General features: G+C 34.0%; 1 protein-coding gene across 6 annotated transcripts in view; it reads left to right on the forward strand.

Moving 5' to 3' along the window:
• LRRFIP2 (LRR binding FLII interacting protein 2) overlaps positions 1-17,728 on the forward strand; it is a 58,648-nt gene that overhangs the window by 13,423 nt on the left and 27,497 nt on the right. For all 6 annotated transcript variants that reach the window (XM_032997421.2, XM_032997423.2, XM_032997425.2 and 3 more), the window contains exon 3: positions 6,123-6,209. In XM_032997421.2, the coding sequence (XP_032853312.2) occupies positions 6,123-6,209 (87 nt within the window). The remainder of the gene's footprint in view (positions 1-6,122; positions 6,210-17,728) is intronic.

Consider the following 17,728-nt stretch of genomic DNA (forward strand, 5'->3'; position numbering starts at 1 on the left):
TGGAAAACTTTTCTTCTGTTGGTTGTCTCTCCTCCCCTTCCCTTCTTGTAGCACTGGTGCTGTTATGTAACAGAGTTCTTTCATATCTTTTCCTTGCTGTGGGAGTTTGCATTGAGGCAAGCTCTTCTGCAATGCCTCTGCACTAAATAAGGCACAAGCATGCTAAAACATCAACATTGGAGTGAATTACTGTCTTATTCCAAGAACGTTGGAGTTACCAGACTTCTTTCTTTGGGACTTGCTTTGTATTTTGTTGTGTGCTGTCCTTCCTGGCGTTGAATTCCCTGTGCTCACTGGAACCGAGGACAAGGACATATGCATTGTTTTCTGGAAGCAATGCACTCTCCATAGTATTGAGTGTCTTGAGAGATTAGTTGCAGTTGATCAGTTTGGAAGTCATACCTTGGTAACATGGAGAGGGTCACCAGTTTATCATGTTTGTTCCTACAGCTTTTGAAACAGGTGTAGGTATATTGTCCAGGAGAAAAGGAACTCTTGAGTGTAAATGCACCCAGCTTCACTGGAGTATAAGCAAGTGTCTTCAAATTACAGCAAGGTTAATTTGATGTCCACTTACTTCTTACTGAAAAAAAAAAAAAGAATCAAAAAACAAAACCCACAAACAAAAAAAAAACCACACACACAAAAAAACACCAAAACCCAAAAAATATAAAAAATGCCTATCTCCATTAAATATGAAGAATTCCTTTATACAGCCTTCTGCTTGTTTCTCTAGCTGTTGTCATGGATTTCAAAGCTGTTAGATTTATCAGATTGACAAAGAATATAAGCTAGCTGGTGTCTGTCTTGTGGAAAGTTCTGCCTTCTAAATAACAGATAGGGATTGTCTAGTGTGAGTGATGGCTCCTGTCAAGATTAGATTCTTATGTGAGAATCTTTCTTGTTTAACAAAGAACTAACTAAATAAAATTTGATGTTCATATTCTCAGGGTTATGTTCACAGTCTACACTGGATGCAGCTGATGCGATCTCAAGATCTGTTTTCTCTGTGGTTTTGTTGTGGAGATCATCTGCTTATAAAGCTGTCTTGTGGATGGAGTATCTTCAGCTGACAGCTGCATTACTGCCTCGCTTATCTTCATAATTTACAGACAAGTTGTTGTGTTCATTTTAAATGTTCAGCAGTAACCTCTGGTGACCAGGCATCTCTTATGATTAATCAAGACCTCTTTCTCTAAGACCAGCCTTACATGCAGGAGCAGAGGTTTCAGTCACCTCTGCGTTCTTACATTGACTTCAGTTCAAGCTCAGATACAGTGAACATCATGACAGACAGTTGTCATCTCACCAGCCTCAACCTGATAAGCAACAGTTTGAAGGGACAATTGGGATTTACCTTTTATATCCTTTCTTTCCATGCTTGCATCAGCAACCCTTCCATTCTTCAGGACTGAATAACTCTAGACAACAAAGAACTAGAGCTCATGGACAATTCCATCACGGTTCACTTGATTTACTCCTTGCAGCATCTTGTCTATTTTTTCAGGAACTGTTTTCACGGCTCTGTTCTCACTGTATAGCAGGAGCCTGTTCTCATGGGAGAGAATGAAGATTCATTTGGATTTAAAATTCAATCTGTAGTTGTTCAAACTTTGCGTGGAGTGCTGTTGTTCTTACTTTGGTAAAAATGTAATGCTACTTATTTGCCAGGTAGAAAAAGCCATAAGTTCAATATTTTTAAGTGTTTGAAGACTGAATCTGAGCTAATTAATGAATCACTACCTCTCCAGTATGAAAACTAAAATACTATTGCATTCTAGTGAGTTCCTTCTTGCAAGCAAGGGGAAGGAGAAAGATGCCTGTCTATGCTGTAGAGACAGATGTTATGCTTCTCCTTGCTCACCATGGAGGGAAGCATCTACCCTCTTAATTCTTTGTACTAGTATGCTTCTTACCTTGGTAAAGAACTTGACCGTTGCTGTCAAGACACTAAAAAAACACATCAGACAAGAAAGACTCTAGACTAGGTCTTTATAAAAGCATTCAAATTAAAATCTAGTCCTTTTTCCTTTCTCTGTTCTTGCCAAAAATATATCGGATTTAACTGAAGAAGTAAAAGTTATTCTTTGAAGTTGAGATAAAATGGTCTGAAAGGCTTTCCAAAAGCTGTGGCAGAATATGTATTAAAAAAAAAAAAAAAGATGAAAAAAAGGACTAAGCAGAGGTGGGTTTCTAACTTACTGTAAGTAGTTGTTGGTAACTAGATTTTAGGTGAAAATGAGGAAACTGACCACGTCACCTGTAATGGAAGGTGAACATTCTCTTGCTACCCCAATGTTCACTAAACATGCAATAAATAACCTCATCAAAGTAAGTACTGCTTCAAGTGAGTAGCTTAACTGCTTGAAAACAGCCAGAATCATCATATTCTTCTAGAATGAAATGCTGTTTATGCAGGTGCAAGGAAACACTATTTTTTTTTTCCGATGTAATGCTTATTGGTACCTATTTTGAGATGAAGAATTCCAGAACTCATCAGTGAACAGATGGCTTTGTTACTCAGAGCAAAGCTAATACCCAAAGAAATGCAGATATGGCCTTTGGTTAAAATCCCATATTTGTCCTTAGGGTGGAAGGTAAAAGATAAGGGATAGTATGAGTGTGTTCATAATAAGGGGAAAAAAAAAAATCACAGATTTAGTTATTAATTATTCCTTTATTGAGTCCTTTTTTTTTTTTTTTACTGTCAGTTTTGAGGGCCTGTTCCTCGTGTTTCTTTGTACCCAGTCTCTTTTACTGGTTTTTCTTTCTGCAGTTCTCTATTTCCTTTCTTGATCACTTCTCCAACTGAATTCCATGCATGTTGTTGGATCTATGCCAAATGGTTCCCATTTGTTCTCCAGATACATAACCAAACCATTTCTTTCCATTTTAGCCATCAGCATAAGTGTACTGGTATGGTTCCAATGGGTTTGGATATTTCATTTCTTAGCTGAATTTTCTTGATCACTTCAACTTCAAATATCACATTTCTTTTTAGCAGTTGGAAGTCCTCTTTAGAAACTGTTAAAGTGTCAGATTTGCTAGATCTTGGGCAATCCACAGTTTAATTTTTACTTTGGGGAATATAGGAATTTGGTATATCACTTTTTAATAAGCTTTTAATTACATGGTATCGTAATATATCCTTATCATAAATAATATGTTTTATTTACTTACATCTGGTCTAAAGACTGTATGGAGAATAATGACTAATGAAACTACAATCAAAACTGTAGTGGCCAGTCTGTAGTTTTCTAAGACTGGAATGTGTTTAATGCAAGCTGGAAAAAGTAACCTGGACTGAATCTCAAGCTCATATGAGCAAGGAATTGTGATAGATTTGGAATACTCGTCAATTCAAATACTAATTTAATTAGAAAAGCTTTATAACATGACTGCCTGTCCTTATGCGCTTTTTTTGTGGGTGGTTTTTTTGCGTGTTATTTTTTTAAAAAAAAAAAAAAAAAAAAGTAGGTTTTCTTTCTGTGCTGCTTCTGTAATCCAAACAGCTTCATCTTTTCAACTCTGTTCTCAATCCAAAGCTGTTGTGGCAGTGTATTTCCCTTAGGAGATACTTAAAGACTGTATTTCAATATAGCTGAAGAATTTAATTTGTGAAGAGTTTGTTGGAGGAAATTTGGTTCACAACTTTTATTGGCTTTCTTCAGTAACCCAACAGAGTGAACAGCAGCACCCAGGAAGAAAACTGACGTTTAGAATTATGGTTATTTCTTCATTAATGTTAATCTTGACTTTTGATTATGTAGTTATCAAGTTTTCTATGACTGCTCTATTCATAGCATGAGGTCTGCTCTGTAACAATTCTGCTGAGAATAAAGAATTATTCGTTATTGGTAATGTGATTCGTCTCGTGCTGTAAGGTGTGGTGAAGGAAGCCTAAGAACTGTAATTTCCGTTCACTTGCCAACTTCTTTGTCTTTTTGAAATTATGTACTTTTTATAGGTATCTAGTTGCTCAGATTAATAACTAATGTAATACTAAACCATTTCTTGCTAAAAATTTTCTCTAAAAAGATAAGATTTTTTTTCTTCAATTTCAGGCACCCATTTTATGGCAAATATTTGTAGAAATCTGTATTTTATCAAGGGTTTAGTAAATTGGAAAAAATGGCGTTTCCCCTGTACTGCAGGAATGTGAATGTTAGGTCTCTGGCTGTAGGACTAGGGGAGAGTGGTGAGTTGTGAATTGTTTTTTAGTGTGAATCAGTAAATGGATGTACTTTCCATCATTAACATTAAAGACTTGCCAGAGTCTAAAGGCTAGAGGCATATATCTACTGATCTATAGACAGAGCTAAACCCAGACACATCCGCTGTTTGAGTCCTTTCTCTTTCTGTGCTGCATGGACGTTTATGTGGAAGTTTATCTGCCACAGAGCTATGATTACAGACAATTAGAGCAGGGCTGCGAGCAAGAAAATATTTCCTGTTGCATGGGAATTCCCTTTCTTTGCTTGTGTGCTGTCATCGAGTAGGAAGAAAAGTAGCTTTATGCTGTTCTGAAAATGGATTACATCGTGGCAGTCAAGAGTGCTGACACAGACTTGGAATCATTTCATCTGACTATGCAAAATATAGAAAAACAGTCTAATGAGAGTCATTTGAAGTGAAGACAAACTGTTTTCAGTAATAAAGCTATAATGTGTTTGCCTTCTTTCTCATCATTATTTCATAGATATTTTTGTACCAGTAGTTTAATCATAATTTAAACTGTGAGTTAAATGCCCTTTCCTTTTCCCTGAAGCACAGTAAAAGATTTGCAATTGTCGTGATTTTTGTAGGTTTCTAATACTTTACCTAAACCTAGACTGTGATAGTGGCAAAAGCAGAAAAAACCCTATCTTTAACCAATGGCAAAATCACATTGAATTTTACATTTTTAAGAAGTTCTATAAAATTAAGTATTTTGGATGTTAGGAGTTATTTTTAATTAACATTAGATAAAGAACTGGAGGTTTTTTTCATGGAAAACCTGTCTTCAGTGGTTTAATATTTCAAGAATTTAAGAGAAAATTTTCATCAGTTAATTGTTCAAACATGAAAAAATGGAGCTTACGTTTTCCTCAACTACTAGCTATATGTCAAAAATTATTACCTCGTGTAATTAATTAACTGGTTAAATTTGAGGTAGCATTTAGGGTCTGAAAGACAGTGTGTTTATTTTTGGGTTGAGGCTGGATAGAAAGGGGAGAAAATATATAGTTGAGTCTGCCAAGAACCAGGTTCCAGAAGCGGTGCAGATGTAGCAGCTTTTTGCCACTGGAAAGGAGGAGGCCTCACTACTGTTTGTCCTGCCCATCCCTTTTGCTGAGTGTGGCGTTCCTAAGATCCTTGTACAAGCCAATTCATCTCACTAACACAACAGAAAACTCATAAAACTTCTTTTTGCTGTTGTTACCTGTCTGCTCTGGTGGTTAGTTATATTGGCTTACAGCAGATCCCAATTGCTGGAGCTGCATCCCAGGAAGGTGTTGGGAGTATAAGGGCTTTAATGGAAAGGTAGGGAAGTCTCTTCTTGGTGATGGTGAATGTTTCAGTTGGCTCTTCAGGAACCGTAATCTTCAATTTCTTTCTTACATTTTGTCCAATAATGGATTTGATTTTGATTGCTGTTTGGAGTAATCCGACTTCTAAGTGATGTTTGCTTTTTGAAATTATTCCAAATGATAGCAGAGCCTTTAAATATGACATGAACAGTTGCGGTTTAATATCTTTGTTTTGATTCTTTCTTTTTAGTTTTAATGTTTTCCTGTGGCCAAAGATTCTGCAGCTGCATACGTGCCTATTTAAATACTATGCATAGGCAAAGTCCTGTTGAAGTCTGCAAGACATGAAGTTTTACATTTAGTGATAGTAATATTTGTGAACTCAGTTCTTTTATCAACATGTAATTCTTTTGACTAGTAATGGTATTTGTAAAGAGTCAGGTATATATCCTTTCTGAAATTTCATTCTGAGAACTTTGATTTCTTTACTACTTACCTATTGTGATGTTAGAATCTTAATGTGTTTTTGTGAAGAGATTACTAAGTTGAGTATTCAAACCTTTATTCAAAAAATGTGGTTTTTAACTTTCAGTATTTTCAATTTGCTTGTAGGCAGAAGCCAGGCTTGCAGCCAAACGGGCAGCTCGGGCAGAAGCAAGAGATATACGTATGAGAGAGCTGGAGCGACAGCAAAAAGAGGTAGTGTAAATTATCAGGAATTATTGCAAGCCTTTACTAAAATTCTTAATGTATTTTATTTCTGTACTTGCATCAGGTTTTGTCTTTTGGTGTAATTTTGCTGTGTGCTAGTCTTTTTGGAATCGGGTAACTGTTAGCTTCTATCTCTCTACCCATACCCTTCTCTTTCAAACCCTTAGGTAATATATCTAAAATGATAACTTGCTCAGTATTTAGCTGTGCATAGCACCTCACAAAATATTAATCTGAACATTAATTTTGAACTTCCTTAATAGTTACACTTGTGAAGAAAATCTGCTATTCAAAATAGGCTATTAGCACTCTTGCTTTCAAATTAAAAATAAAACATTTTCCATGTGATTTTAAATTCTAGCTTTAAAGGCAAAATCAAATGCTTAGATGTTTTACCTTTAACAAATGCAGTAAATTCAACGCTAGCAATCAAAGTTGGACAAAGATTAATCTAAATGTTTAGTTTTAAATATCTAAAGGCCTGAGGCTTTATTACTGCTTATTTGATTTTAAATTAGCAGAAGAGAGAACATAATGACAATGTCCAGAACTCAGGCTTGCATAAATAATTTTGCATAGAGGGAAACAGTTTTCAACTTCTAATGTGAAGTTAAATATTGTCTGGATTTGAATTACTAGATGTGTGGCCAAGTCAGTTGATGACTTCTGTGCTTTCATAAGAACAATTACTTAAACATGTGGCAGTTGCTTTTTTTGTTGTTGCTATGCAAAAAGTCCATGTAAATATGGATAACTGGCAGCACAGGATAAATAATAAACATGACTGTATCCAAAATGTACACTGTCTAATATATAGGATAAACAACTATGGAAAAAGTAGAATTATTTTGCTCTATTTTTAATATATTTATAATATACTTAGTAACTGGATAATTTGGGTATGACTTTGGATATGCAGTTTTCAGTCAATTTTTTCCCATACAGATTATACCAAAAGCATTCACAATAAATAACTACTGTGGATCTTTATTTTTAAAAGAATTAATAGAATTGGGATACTATTTGCACATATATAGTGTGTGTTGCTCCACACGTTTCTTCTAAAAAAGAATTTGCATTTCTTGAGCAAAAAAACTTTGGAACTAGGTTTTCAGTAGTCTGTTTATTTCATGGTTATTGCATTTAATTCAGGTTTTGACATAGCATGCAAAAGATGAAGAATTCATTATTTATCATTATTAATTTCAAATCCACATTAATGCTGATATTTGGGGGGCTTTTGCTGTGGTAATAACAGGTGCAATTTACAACGTATGTTTGCCTCCATTTTATATAGTTCTCGTTATTCTGTATTTTCAGTTCTCTAATTGCTGTAGGTGTCTGATATTATACTGAAGATTACATGGCAATTAACTTAGCTTTTTTCCAAATTTTTGACTCAGGAATTCAGTCTTGTGTGGTGACTAATCTATATTGTAAATGGTTTGTTTGTTTTTTGTTTTTTACATTCTGTAGTTTTCTCATCATTCATATGATAGAAAATGGGCTCATATCCAGAAATGGATGGTAGGCTAAAACCACCTGTTGTGCATGTTTTTGCCACTCAGAGAACTAACATAGGGTTTGGAGGAAGTAATTTACTAATGGTTTGCCGTGTGTCATTTCAAAGTGTTTTATTACTGAAAATAATTATGTATAAACTATATGTGGATGTGGATATGCAGAGCATTTCATGGCAGCAAAAGACAAACTATGAAATGAGATGCCTTTCTTAAAATTAAACTTTTTTTGTTTCCACCGTGTGCTGACTTAGTCATGAATCTATTTAAAATGAAATTAGATTAACTTCAATCGAGGTAAACATCTTTTCAGTAGTAAATGTTTTTATTTCCGTTAACTTCTGGGGTTTGGGTTTTTTACTTTTTTTTAATTTTGTAGCAGACTTGCATTTATTTGTTTCCTTGTTGAATAATGTTGCAGATGCTAGTTTTTTTCACTGATGATTAAGTCACCTCTATGACTTGGGAAAATTAATCGTAAGAGATTTTTTTAACAAACCAAACAAAACAGAAGAAAAACCCAAACCCCAAACAACACCCCGTGCATCACTTGCATCCTTTTACCCCTTGTCCCTTGTTTTAAATTAATAATGATAAAATACTTGACTGTTCATTTATTTAGCTTAAATACACTAAGTAGGAGAGAGTAATGGTAGTTGAGTTACGATCTGAGAAAGCTGCTGTTCAGTTTATAGAAATTTAGTGCAATGTTTCTTTAGAGAGTTCCTTTCAGAAACTTCATGTGCCACTTAAAAAGGCACATGGGAGATGTGTTGCTTTCTATGTTTTTAGGGAAGTGTTCACTGTGTGAATGTTTTGTATCAAGAAGATGGAATTAATACGTGCCGAGACTAACCATAATTTCAGATAGTTAAAACTACCATCACAGTTAATTGGCACTTCTGTTGAGAAATCCTAGAACTTTCATTAGAATTTTACTTGCAAAAGTCGTGCTGACTTTATATAGTCTCTGCCTAACTGATATTTGTGTGTCTATTGGTTTCCATGTCACTTACAAAGAACATAGGTTTCTGTTATCTCCTAGTGGAATGGACATTTGAATGCTTTTTTGCTGGAGATCAAACGTTTCCAAACTGTGGAACACAGATGTGTGAGCAATCTCACTTCAAAATTAATGCCACCCAATTGGATGCCACCTTCTTTTTGCACTCACAAGAGGCACAGCTGCTGCAGGAGGTTTCTGAGCAGATGTGCACTCCTTTCCTGGATTGGGAGACCTCTGTTATAGATAAAATGTGTATCTCAAACTTCAGTTCTTAGAAATCATCCTTGACAGCTACCAGCAGCAGCTGAATGTTTGCAGTGTGTTTCTGTTTTGTGATTATATGTCAGGAAGAGACTTGTTACCTTAGGTAAATTACCTACAGAAATATACAGAAATTTGTATCAGAAGTTGAAGTTCTGCACTATAGGAGCATATTATTAGCAATTATAAGCAATTAAGAGGAATCTTATACGAATAGTAAACTGTTTGCAAGCTGCAAATGTTATCAATGGGTATTTGTCCATTTAGACCACAGGCACAAAGTATATTTAAAATTGGCAATCATCTGACTATAATGCACTAAGAAATTATATAGCATCATTGTTAATGTTAAACCTAGGTTCTATAGAGAGGAAGACTAAAATATCATTATGAAATTAACCTCTTTCTCATCCTGTCATCCTGTCCCCCCTCTTCCCTTTTTTTTAGGAAATTATTTTCTTGCAGAGTATTAAGTAGGCCTCTAGAATAGTCACAAAGTTATACTAAAGAAATTAATGTATCCATTGATAATATGGACTATAACCACATGATCATAAGCAGTATGAAAGCCAGCTTTAGACTTTAGATATCCATCTGTGATCTGGAGGCTGAACTTTTAACTGTAAAGTTAAAAGGCTTGCAATCTTCAGAATAGTTTGACAAATCGAAAACTGTAGGAAGTGAGTCATTTAAGGAAGGATTCCTAGTTTTAGAGCCCAGGTGTAGCCTTTTAATTGGACAGTTTAAAAGTGTAAGGTTATTCTTAACATGTAACTAAAAATTTGAGAAGCTTATGTGACATGAAACATTTTAATGTTTAATTTTAAATTAGTTGTATTTTTGTCCTGCTGCTTCTCACATATTCCTTTGTGTGAGCTGAAATGAACATTCTCTGATCTTTCAACAGAACAAAAGATACTAAGGTGCCCTAGCTTGTTGTCCTCCCCCAAATTTTATGTTGAGTTTATTTTCACTGTCACTGTACAACAGAACTACCTGTAGAATTTAAATTGATCAATTTGCTTAAGAAGCTTTGTGCCTGTAATAGAGGAGAAAGTCTGAAATATATATGAAGAAACTGAGAATGATCATCTTTGTCAGAGCTAAAGTAACTCTGTAAAATGTTCACAGTCTGACTGTAGTAATTATATAGTAAATTTCTTCCTAAAGTACTTGTAATTTTGTAAAGCTTCTAATGTTTTTATTTTTACTTTGATTTCTTAATTTTAAAAGTATTGTACTTTTTTCTGCATTAATACAGTAATCAGAAGAAAGATTGACTACTGAACACTTTAATAATTATATTAACTCCCCTTATTTACATCTCCTAATATAGTATGTTGGCATACTTACACAAATCAGGGGAAATCACAGGGTTTCTGACTTGAATGAGTTTACTTGCCACAGTGGATTATTCAAAATAATACATAGCATTAAAAGTGCTAACAGCATGCTGCTTGCTTTTACTTTGTCTTTTATTTCTTTTTTGTTTTTCTTCCCTATATTAAGTAACTCTGCATTTCTTCTTTCTCAGGAAGATTCAGAGAGGGCCAGGTATTCCCATCGGTCCAGTCGACATTCATATTTGGTTTGTGTTCAAACTGTGTACTTTTCCATCGTGGCCTTTTAAAACAAAACAAAACAAACAAGTTGGGCTTTTGGTTTCATTTTCTTAGAGAACAGATGAGGCTTTAAGTCTTCCAAGTATTAGCAATTTCAGAGTCAGTATTTTAAGTCACATATAATGTTAAAGTTCATCTGGTATTTTATTTTCATCAATGTTAACAAGATAGTTAATATATTTCAATCTTTGCATTTAAAAAGGATCTCGACTTTTTAATCTTTAACTATGTTTTTGCTATAAATACCTCATGCTTTTTTACCTTTACTGCAATTTTTATTTACAGTATGTTTTTGATGTTGAAAATAATTGAGTAGGTGTATGGAAATGTATGTAGTTCAACAATCTATTATTTGGAATAACGTATTTAATGACAAGTTTTAAGTGTCATCTTTTAGTGTTGTTTTAGTGTAATATGATTTATTTTTTGAAAAGCTGAGTAATTGTACTTAGACTTCAGATATTGCCAATTATTAAGAATTAATTGGCTTGTCTTGAAATGGTAGAGTATTAAGATTCCTACGTAAGCTGTCAGTTCTCTTATGATCACTACTGCACATCAGATCTCAGTCAGGTGTGAAGGTGGTATTAATGATCAAACACTGGTTTAGTTTAGATAAGGCTAATGGGGAAAAAAAAAAATCTTTCCCACTTTCTCTATTTGTCTCAGAAACTCTGCAAACAGGCAAATTTTATCTAATAAAGTAAATACTACTGCTGACTCATTCATCCTGAATCAATGCCACTTCCTGAAGATGAGTAATACTGATTTGTAACTAGGGCTTTGATTCCAAACTGATGCTGATGGTCGTCTGCCCACTGTTGTGTCTTTTCTTGCACATTAGGTATTATTGTGTTTCTATAATATTTGTGGAAGAAATAGTAGTAGTACCTTAGGATACAATTTGAAGAAGAGTTTGGTATGATGTGGGATTTTATTTCTTTGAGTATGTAGGGATATGTTATTTGTTAGTGGCAAAGACTTACCTGAATGATGCAAGGTATCCCGAAGACTGCTAATAGAAGTATTTATTGTATTGTGTAGGGTCTCCTATATGCTCTTTAGGTAATACACGGTGCTAAAGAATGGTTTTATTGAGGGTTTGTAAATATTTTCCTGGGTTTAGTAGATCTGCCTAGAAATCGGCTTGTCATTGTTCTGAATATATAGACCAGGAGAGGGACAGATTGCTAAAATAAAAGGGTTGGGTTTGTTTATTTTGGAAAGTGGAATAAGCCATTACTTTGTGTAACTTAAAAAAATAATTGTCACTTACTAAGAGGTTTCAGCAATTAAATGTGATCTTTGGTTAACTGAATTTTGTGTAACATCTTGCAAGGTCTCGTGTTAAGTCTTTCTGCAATTCATCACACAGACATTTTTACCAAATGAATCATTTAAATCAGGTAATGTTGACTACTTGCAAACAGTAAATGGTTTACAGAAAAAGCATGTAAAATATGCTATGTGACAACACTTGCAAACCTGTGAGCTGGTACAGGTTTGCTCTTGCCTTGGTTAGCATACAGAATATGTTAAGATGCAGAAGTAGTAATTTACCCTTGACTAAAGAATGTGCCTTTCAGTGAAGATTAACAGTCATTATTAGAGCTTTTAAAAATTATTTTATGTATTGATATATTTTTACAATTTTAATTCTTAAGAGTTCTTTGGATGCCAGTGGGTTTCACAGGAGCGGAGCAAGTACCTCCAGAAGGAGAGATCTTGTGGTGTGTAGCCTGGAATGAGCATGCTTTGATGTGTTCACATAATAACATTTTATGAGTCTACTTACCAAAGCAGTAGTTTGGTGAAAGCATGTTTCTTTACAGAAAACTGTGTTAATTGGACTGGTGCAATGATGATGTAATCAAACACTTTGTGATAGCAAGTTTGAGGGCTGAAACACAGCATTGTGATAAGTGTTCCGTCTTGAAGATAACTTCAAGTGTGAACAGAATTAGTCTCCAGTCCCTCTTCTAATGTCTCTGAAAGAGAAGTAAAATAAAGTGGCAGAGGTTGTGCATCAACCTTGATAGGTACAAAGATGTTGCTAACAGTTATGGCAGGAAACCTTTTTTCTCAATTATGTTGCAATGTTAGTCCTACAGTGAAGTCTGGAATACAAACCGAATTTTTACTTTTTCAGAAATGGGAATTTCTGTATATTTTGTGGTATTCCTAATTAGGCCACTTAAATATTTGTTAGTAGACTGTTAAGATAGTTAACTAAAGGTAGAAGTGAACTGTTGTAATGATAATGATTATCTGAGGGATCAATCTCCATTCTCTGATAGCAAGGTTGCTTATTGGTAGGTAATAATTAAAGATAAAAACTGTTTTTAAAAAATATGGTTAAGTTGGTTAAAATTGGTAGTGCCCTAGGGGCTCTGCATGGTAATACTTTACCATAGTGTGCAAATTACATTAATAATATTAAATTATTATTTAATATAATATGAATAGTAGATATACTGGAATTATTGAGATAATATGAAAACAAGATGAAATAATAAGAACTAAACCTGGTCCATATTGATTTATAAACAAATATAAAATCTAAACCCAGGGAATTTTTTGTGTTAGTTTGAGCTCTAGAAGGAATTTTCAGACGTGTCAGTAGACAAGAAGAAATTATTTTTCTTGTAATCTCAGTAGTTCTCATGTTGAAAATTACACTGGATAATACTCTAGCATGCTATTAGTATTATCATGTAATGTTCTCAAACCAGCTTCAATTTCTGTTTTGTTTTGCGTTTTAAGAAAGTTTACGATGATACTAAGTAACATTTTGGATAGTGCATTACCTACCAGAATAGCTAGATTATACCTGTGAAATTGTGAATGAACTGGAGAAAACAAGCATGTTTTGGGAAAAAAAAAAAAAAAAAAAGTATAAACTCCACAAATTTTGCTGTTGTTGAGCAACAAGAAACATGAGGACAATGGCTAAGATATAGTTACAAAGCTGTTTTCATAAGTATTGTTAAGAGTTGCCAAATCTGGTAGGCCATCAGTGTCTCTGCACATAGGTGGCCCTTTCATCCCACCATTCCTCCTTTTTCACACACTTGCTCCGTCTGAAAACACCCTTCTTCCTCCCTTTCCCCACTTTTGATTTCTCTCCTGGCCCCAAGATGCTATTCCCCTACACCCCATAATATTTTCTAAGGTGTCCTGGAGCCCCCCCGCATCCGGGTGGGTTTAAGGGGTTCACACCTCAGCGGTGGCACTGACTAACTGTCTGCTGGGCTCCTTTGCCCGGGTGGAAATGAGCCTTTTATCACATAACCCAAGTACTGTCTCGGTTTAATACCATCTACCTTTGCTTAATTATTAAAAATTCTGTTGGCAAAACCACATGAAATACTTCACATAACCTACTGCTGTCCAAAATTGTATCACTTTTCAGAAATTGGGATGCTGTTGAGGGGAAAAAAAAAAAGTTTTTTATTAAAAAGTGTTCCAGCCTCAGAATGCCTTTTAGATTAGATAGACGCTATTCCTTCAGGTATAAATTTTCATAATTAGTAGAATATGTTTTTGTGTAATTTCTTTTAAAGTCTTTTTAGTTATTCTTTGGGAGAAAAAAAAAACAAACTAATTTTCATGCCTTTAACTTCATGATTTTAATTTTATTTTCTTTTACTTCAGTATGACAATGCTAAGGATAGATCTGCAAGATACTCGGTCCCTGTATGTTAACATTTTTCATGTCTTTGAGTGAAGACTGCTTTTCTGCTTTGTTTTTAAGGTGTAATGGCACTAGCTAGTTTGAATTACTGATTTTAAAAAGTATATAAATTTGTATTATCACACTTTCAGACCTAGAATGGCAGTAGGATTCTAACACTTTCCATAGAATGCATGCATAAACTCTTTCTGGGAGAAAATCTAATGAAGTCACATATTAGACTTACAGTAAGCACTTGTTAGTATTTATCTGTTATTTCTAAACTTTGTAGTGATGTGACATATACAGATTAGAATTGAGAACATACTTTTTGAAAAAGAAGTGTGTATATACATATATTTGTATTTTAAGTTTCCCTATAGAAATTTTAGCTTAATCTAATGGAAAATTATTTCAGTCCTGAGAAAAAGCAGGTGGTTTGTATAACTTTACTTAAAAAATTTCCTTCTTACTGTTATGAAGTGACAGTAAAGCGCATCTCATTGGTGTTATACCAAGTAAGATTTGTGTGTGTCTCCTTAAGCAAAGACAAGCACAAAGTACCACTAAAAGGTATACGTAAGCAGCTTAAAAAGCTGAATTTAAGCAGCAGTGCTATTTGAATTAGCTACACATAGGCAAAGGCAATATAGTGCTTAAAATAGTCTGTAATGTTAAGCTTTATTTATTTATTGGTTTTACTTTTTTTTTCCTTTGTGAAATGTCAGCAGTGGCTTAGGCCAAGTTTGTGTTAAACAGAGATAAGGTTGGTTATAGTTTCACTTACTGGCTCTTTTTTTACACAGCAATATAAGTATGGCCTATTATTCTAATCAAGTAGTTAAAATTTTCTGTGGTGTTTCTGTTGTAGGTGATACAAATCTTAAATCTTTATGTTTGATGACCTTATATTTTAAGATTGAAGTTACTGTTTATATAGTGGTATTAATTCTCTAAATTTTGTTCTTAGAGTCATACTTATGGTGAATCTCATAGTTCAAAGAAGAAGAAAGCTTCTTATTCCCATAAAGATTTGTTGGTTAGTTTTCTACTATAATGTTTATTATAAATATACTAACTGTGTGGAGTTTGCTTACTGATACAGTTATGGATGAATTTGTTAGCTTGCTGACATATGCATAAATGTTTTCAGGAAAAGGAAACCTCTAGTATTGACCAAATTCTGACCTGAAGTTGAGTGTTTGAAACTGTGCTCATGTCAGTGGAATCCCATGAATCAGCTGAACAGAAATCCCGTTCTGTTGGAGGCCTGAGGAAGGGCTCTCTGAAATATTTGAAAGTGGCACTTCTCTGGATTAAAGTTTATTCAGTCAGGGTGGAGATACATGTTTTATTTATACTTTGTCTTCTATCAGTTACAGATATTTTAAACGTAGATGTAAAACAGATTGAATTTTACAATAGATCTTGACATTAATCCACTGGACTGTTGAGAAAGGCATGTGGATCATTGTGATCTTCCAAAACCTATTCTAGAAAGTTCAGTGTGTCACATAGCTGAATGTATTGCCAAGAAATTAAGTATTTTGGATGTAATTTTTCAGACGGTTTTGACCCTGAAGAATTAGGAGTTGCAACAGGGCTTGGGGGAGTCAGAGCAGCAGTGGATGCCTGTGTTAAGACAAGGCTGAAATAATTTTTGTATTTACTTAGTTATTTGTACTACAGCATTACTCTGCTTTTGAGGTGCTGTTTTCCTGTTCTCTCAGTTCCTAAATAAATGAGTAATATGAACCTTTCAGCTTCTTGTGGCCTATTAAGGTATGAAGTACTACATTCTGAAAGCACTACCTTTCATCTCTGTTTTTCCTTCTCTATATATGTATACCAATTTTTTCCTTACATATGCATATATACGTAATTTGTGTAGGAAGTATCAAAACCAAACAAAAATAAGCTCAAGTACATTGCTAGGCTTTCAGCATGCACGCTTGATGTAAAGAGCAGCGGTAGGGTACAGACTAATGCTGATCACATAAACATCCCACCCCCTATTAAATTATTGGGAATTCCTGCCCTTCTGTCTCCCCAAATGTTCTGACTGAGGATGGTATCTAATGGGAAAAAAAGATCAAGCAAATCATTGTACTAATTATTAACAAGTTTTGTCAAATAGGTTTTTCATGTATTTCATGTTACACTTCTCAGAATTTAGATAAACTTTTCAGGGTTTTCTTATTTATTAGGGAGGAAAAAACCCTATTTACTACTTTGGTTGGACATGGCATTAAAAATAGAGATAATGCTGATATACAGAGTACGCAGGTAGTTTGGGGGAAGTTACATGGATTTTGGGTCAACTGTAAGGAAAATTTTTACAGCGTTTTTTACATCTTCTAATCTTGGGAATGTTTAAGCAATGTTGAGATAGAACTTTTATTTACAAAAGCTACAGATGCAACCTTTGTTTTCTCTTTTTTTTTTTCTCCCCCACAGAGTGGAATATACTATGATCAAAGAAATTATAGCAGTCTTAGATATAGTAAACCAGTTCCTTCATACCATACACGGGTCTGTCTCCTCTTCCTATATTAATTTTTTAAATGTATATAAAATACATATATTTGTGTTTGCTTATTTGCATTATACTAAGGAAACTTCTCTCTCTTTCCTATTACAACAATGCAAATTATTACAGCTATTAGTAGTTACAGTTAAAAGTGAGAAATACATGGGTTGCCTTTTATAAAGTGAATGGATAACATGCAAGTTACTCTGTTTTGCATATGTGGTTTTAAATTTGAAATAACTTCTGTTTCATGATTGCTGTATGATATAAAGAAAACTAGCAGCAGTGAGACTTGCTTTTTCAAAGCCCTATTTTAAAAAAACAACAAAAAAAAGTTTTAAAAGTTTAGCACCAACATGCTACATTCTTCTACAGTAATATAAATGTTAAATGTTTATAGTATTAATATAAATCTCTCATGAGATGGGTAGTATCTTCCAGTACCTGCAGCTACTGTCGTGGTCAGGTTTAAATAAGTTGCTAGAGGGAATTGATGTGTCTTTTGAAAACTACTTAATTTCTTATCATTTTCTTCTACAAATCTTCTGATAAAAATACTAAATTACTTTAATGTTTTATATTATGATTTCAAAGATAATGGATTTTCTTAGAGTGTTTATCCACACTTTTCTTAAAGTTCCTGTCTATCATATATGTAAAATTTAGTATTTCAATCTTTAGAACTTTGCGGGAATTTAGAGCAATAGATAAAAAAATGTAACGTACGTAGAAAAAGTTTGTGACTTTTTCTATTCTTCACACTGCAGTCTTCTTCTCTGTACAGTGATCCAGTGGCAACAACTAGGAGTTACAGGGTTAGTACACTGTAAAATAATACCTTGCTCATATTTAGATGTTTGAGTGGCCTTCAGAAATATAATCACACTTCTCTTCA

Source organism: Tyto alba, unplaced genomic scaffold (assembly GCF_018691265.1).
Source record: "Tyto alba isolate M040663 unplaced genomic scaffold, T.alba_DEE_v4.0 Super-Scaffold_46, whole genome shotgun sequence".
In the NCBI taxonomy this organism is placed as follows: Eukaryota; Metazoa; Chordata; class Aves; order Strigiformes; family Tytonidae; genus Tyto; species Tyto alba.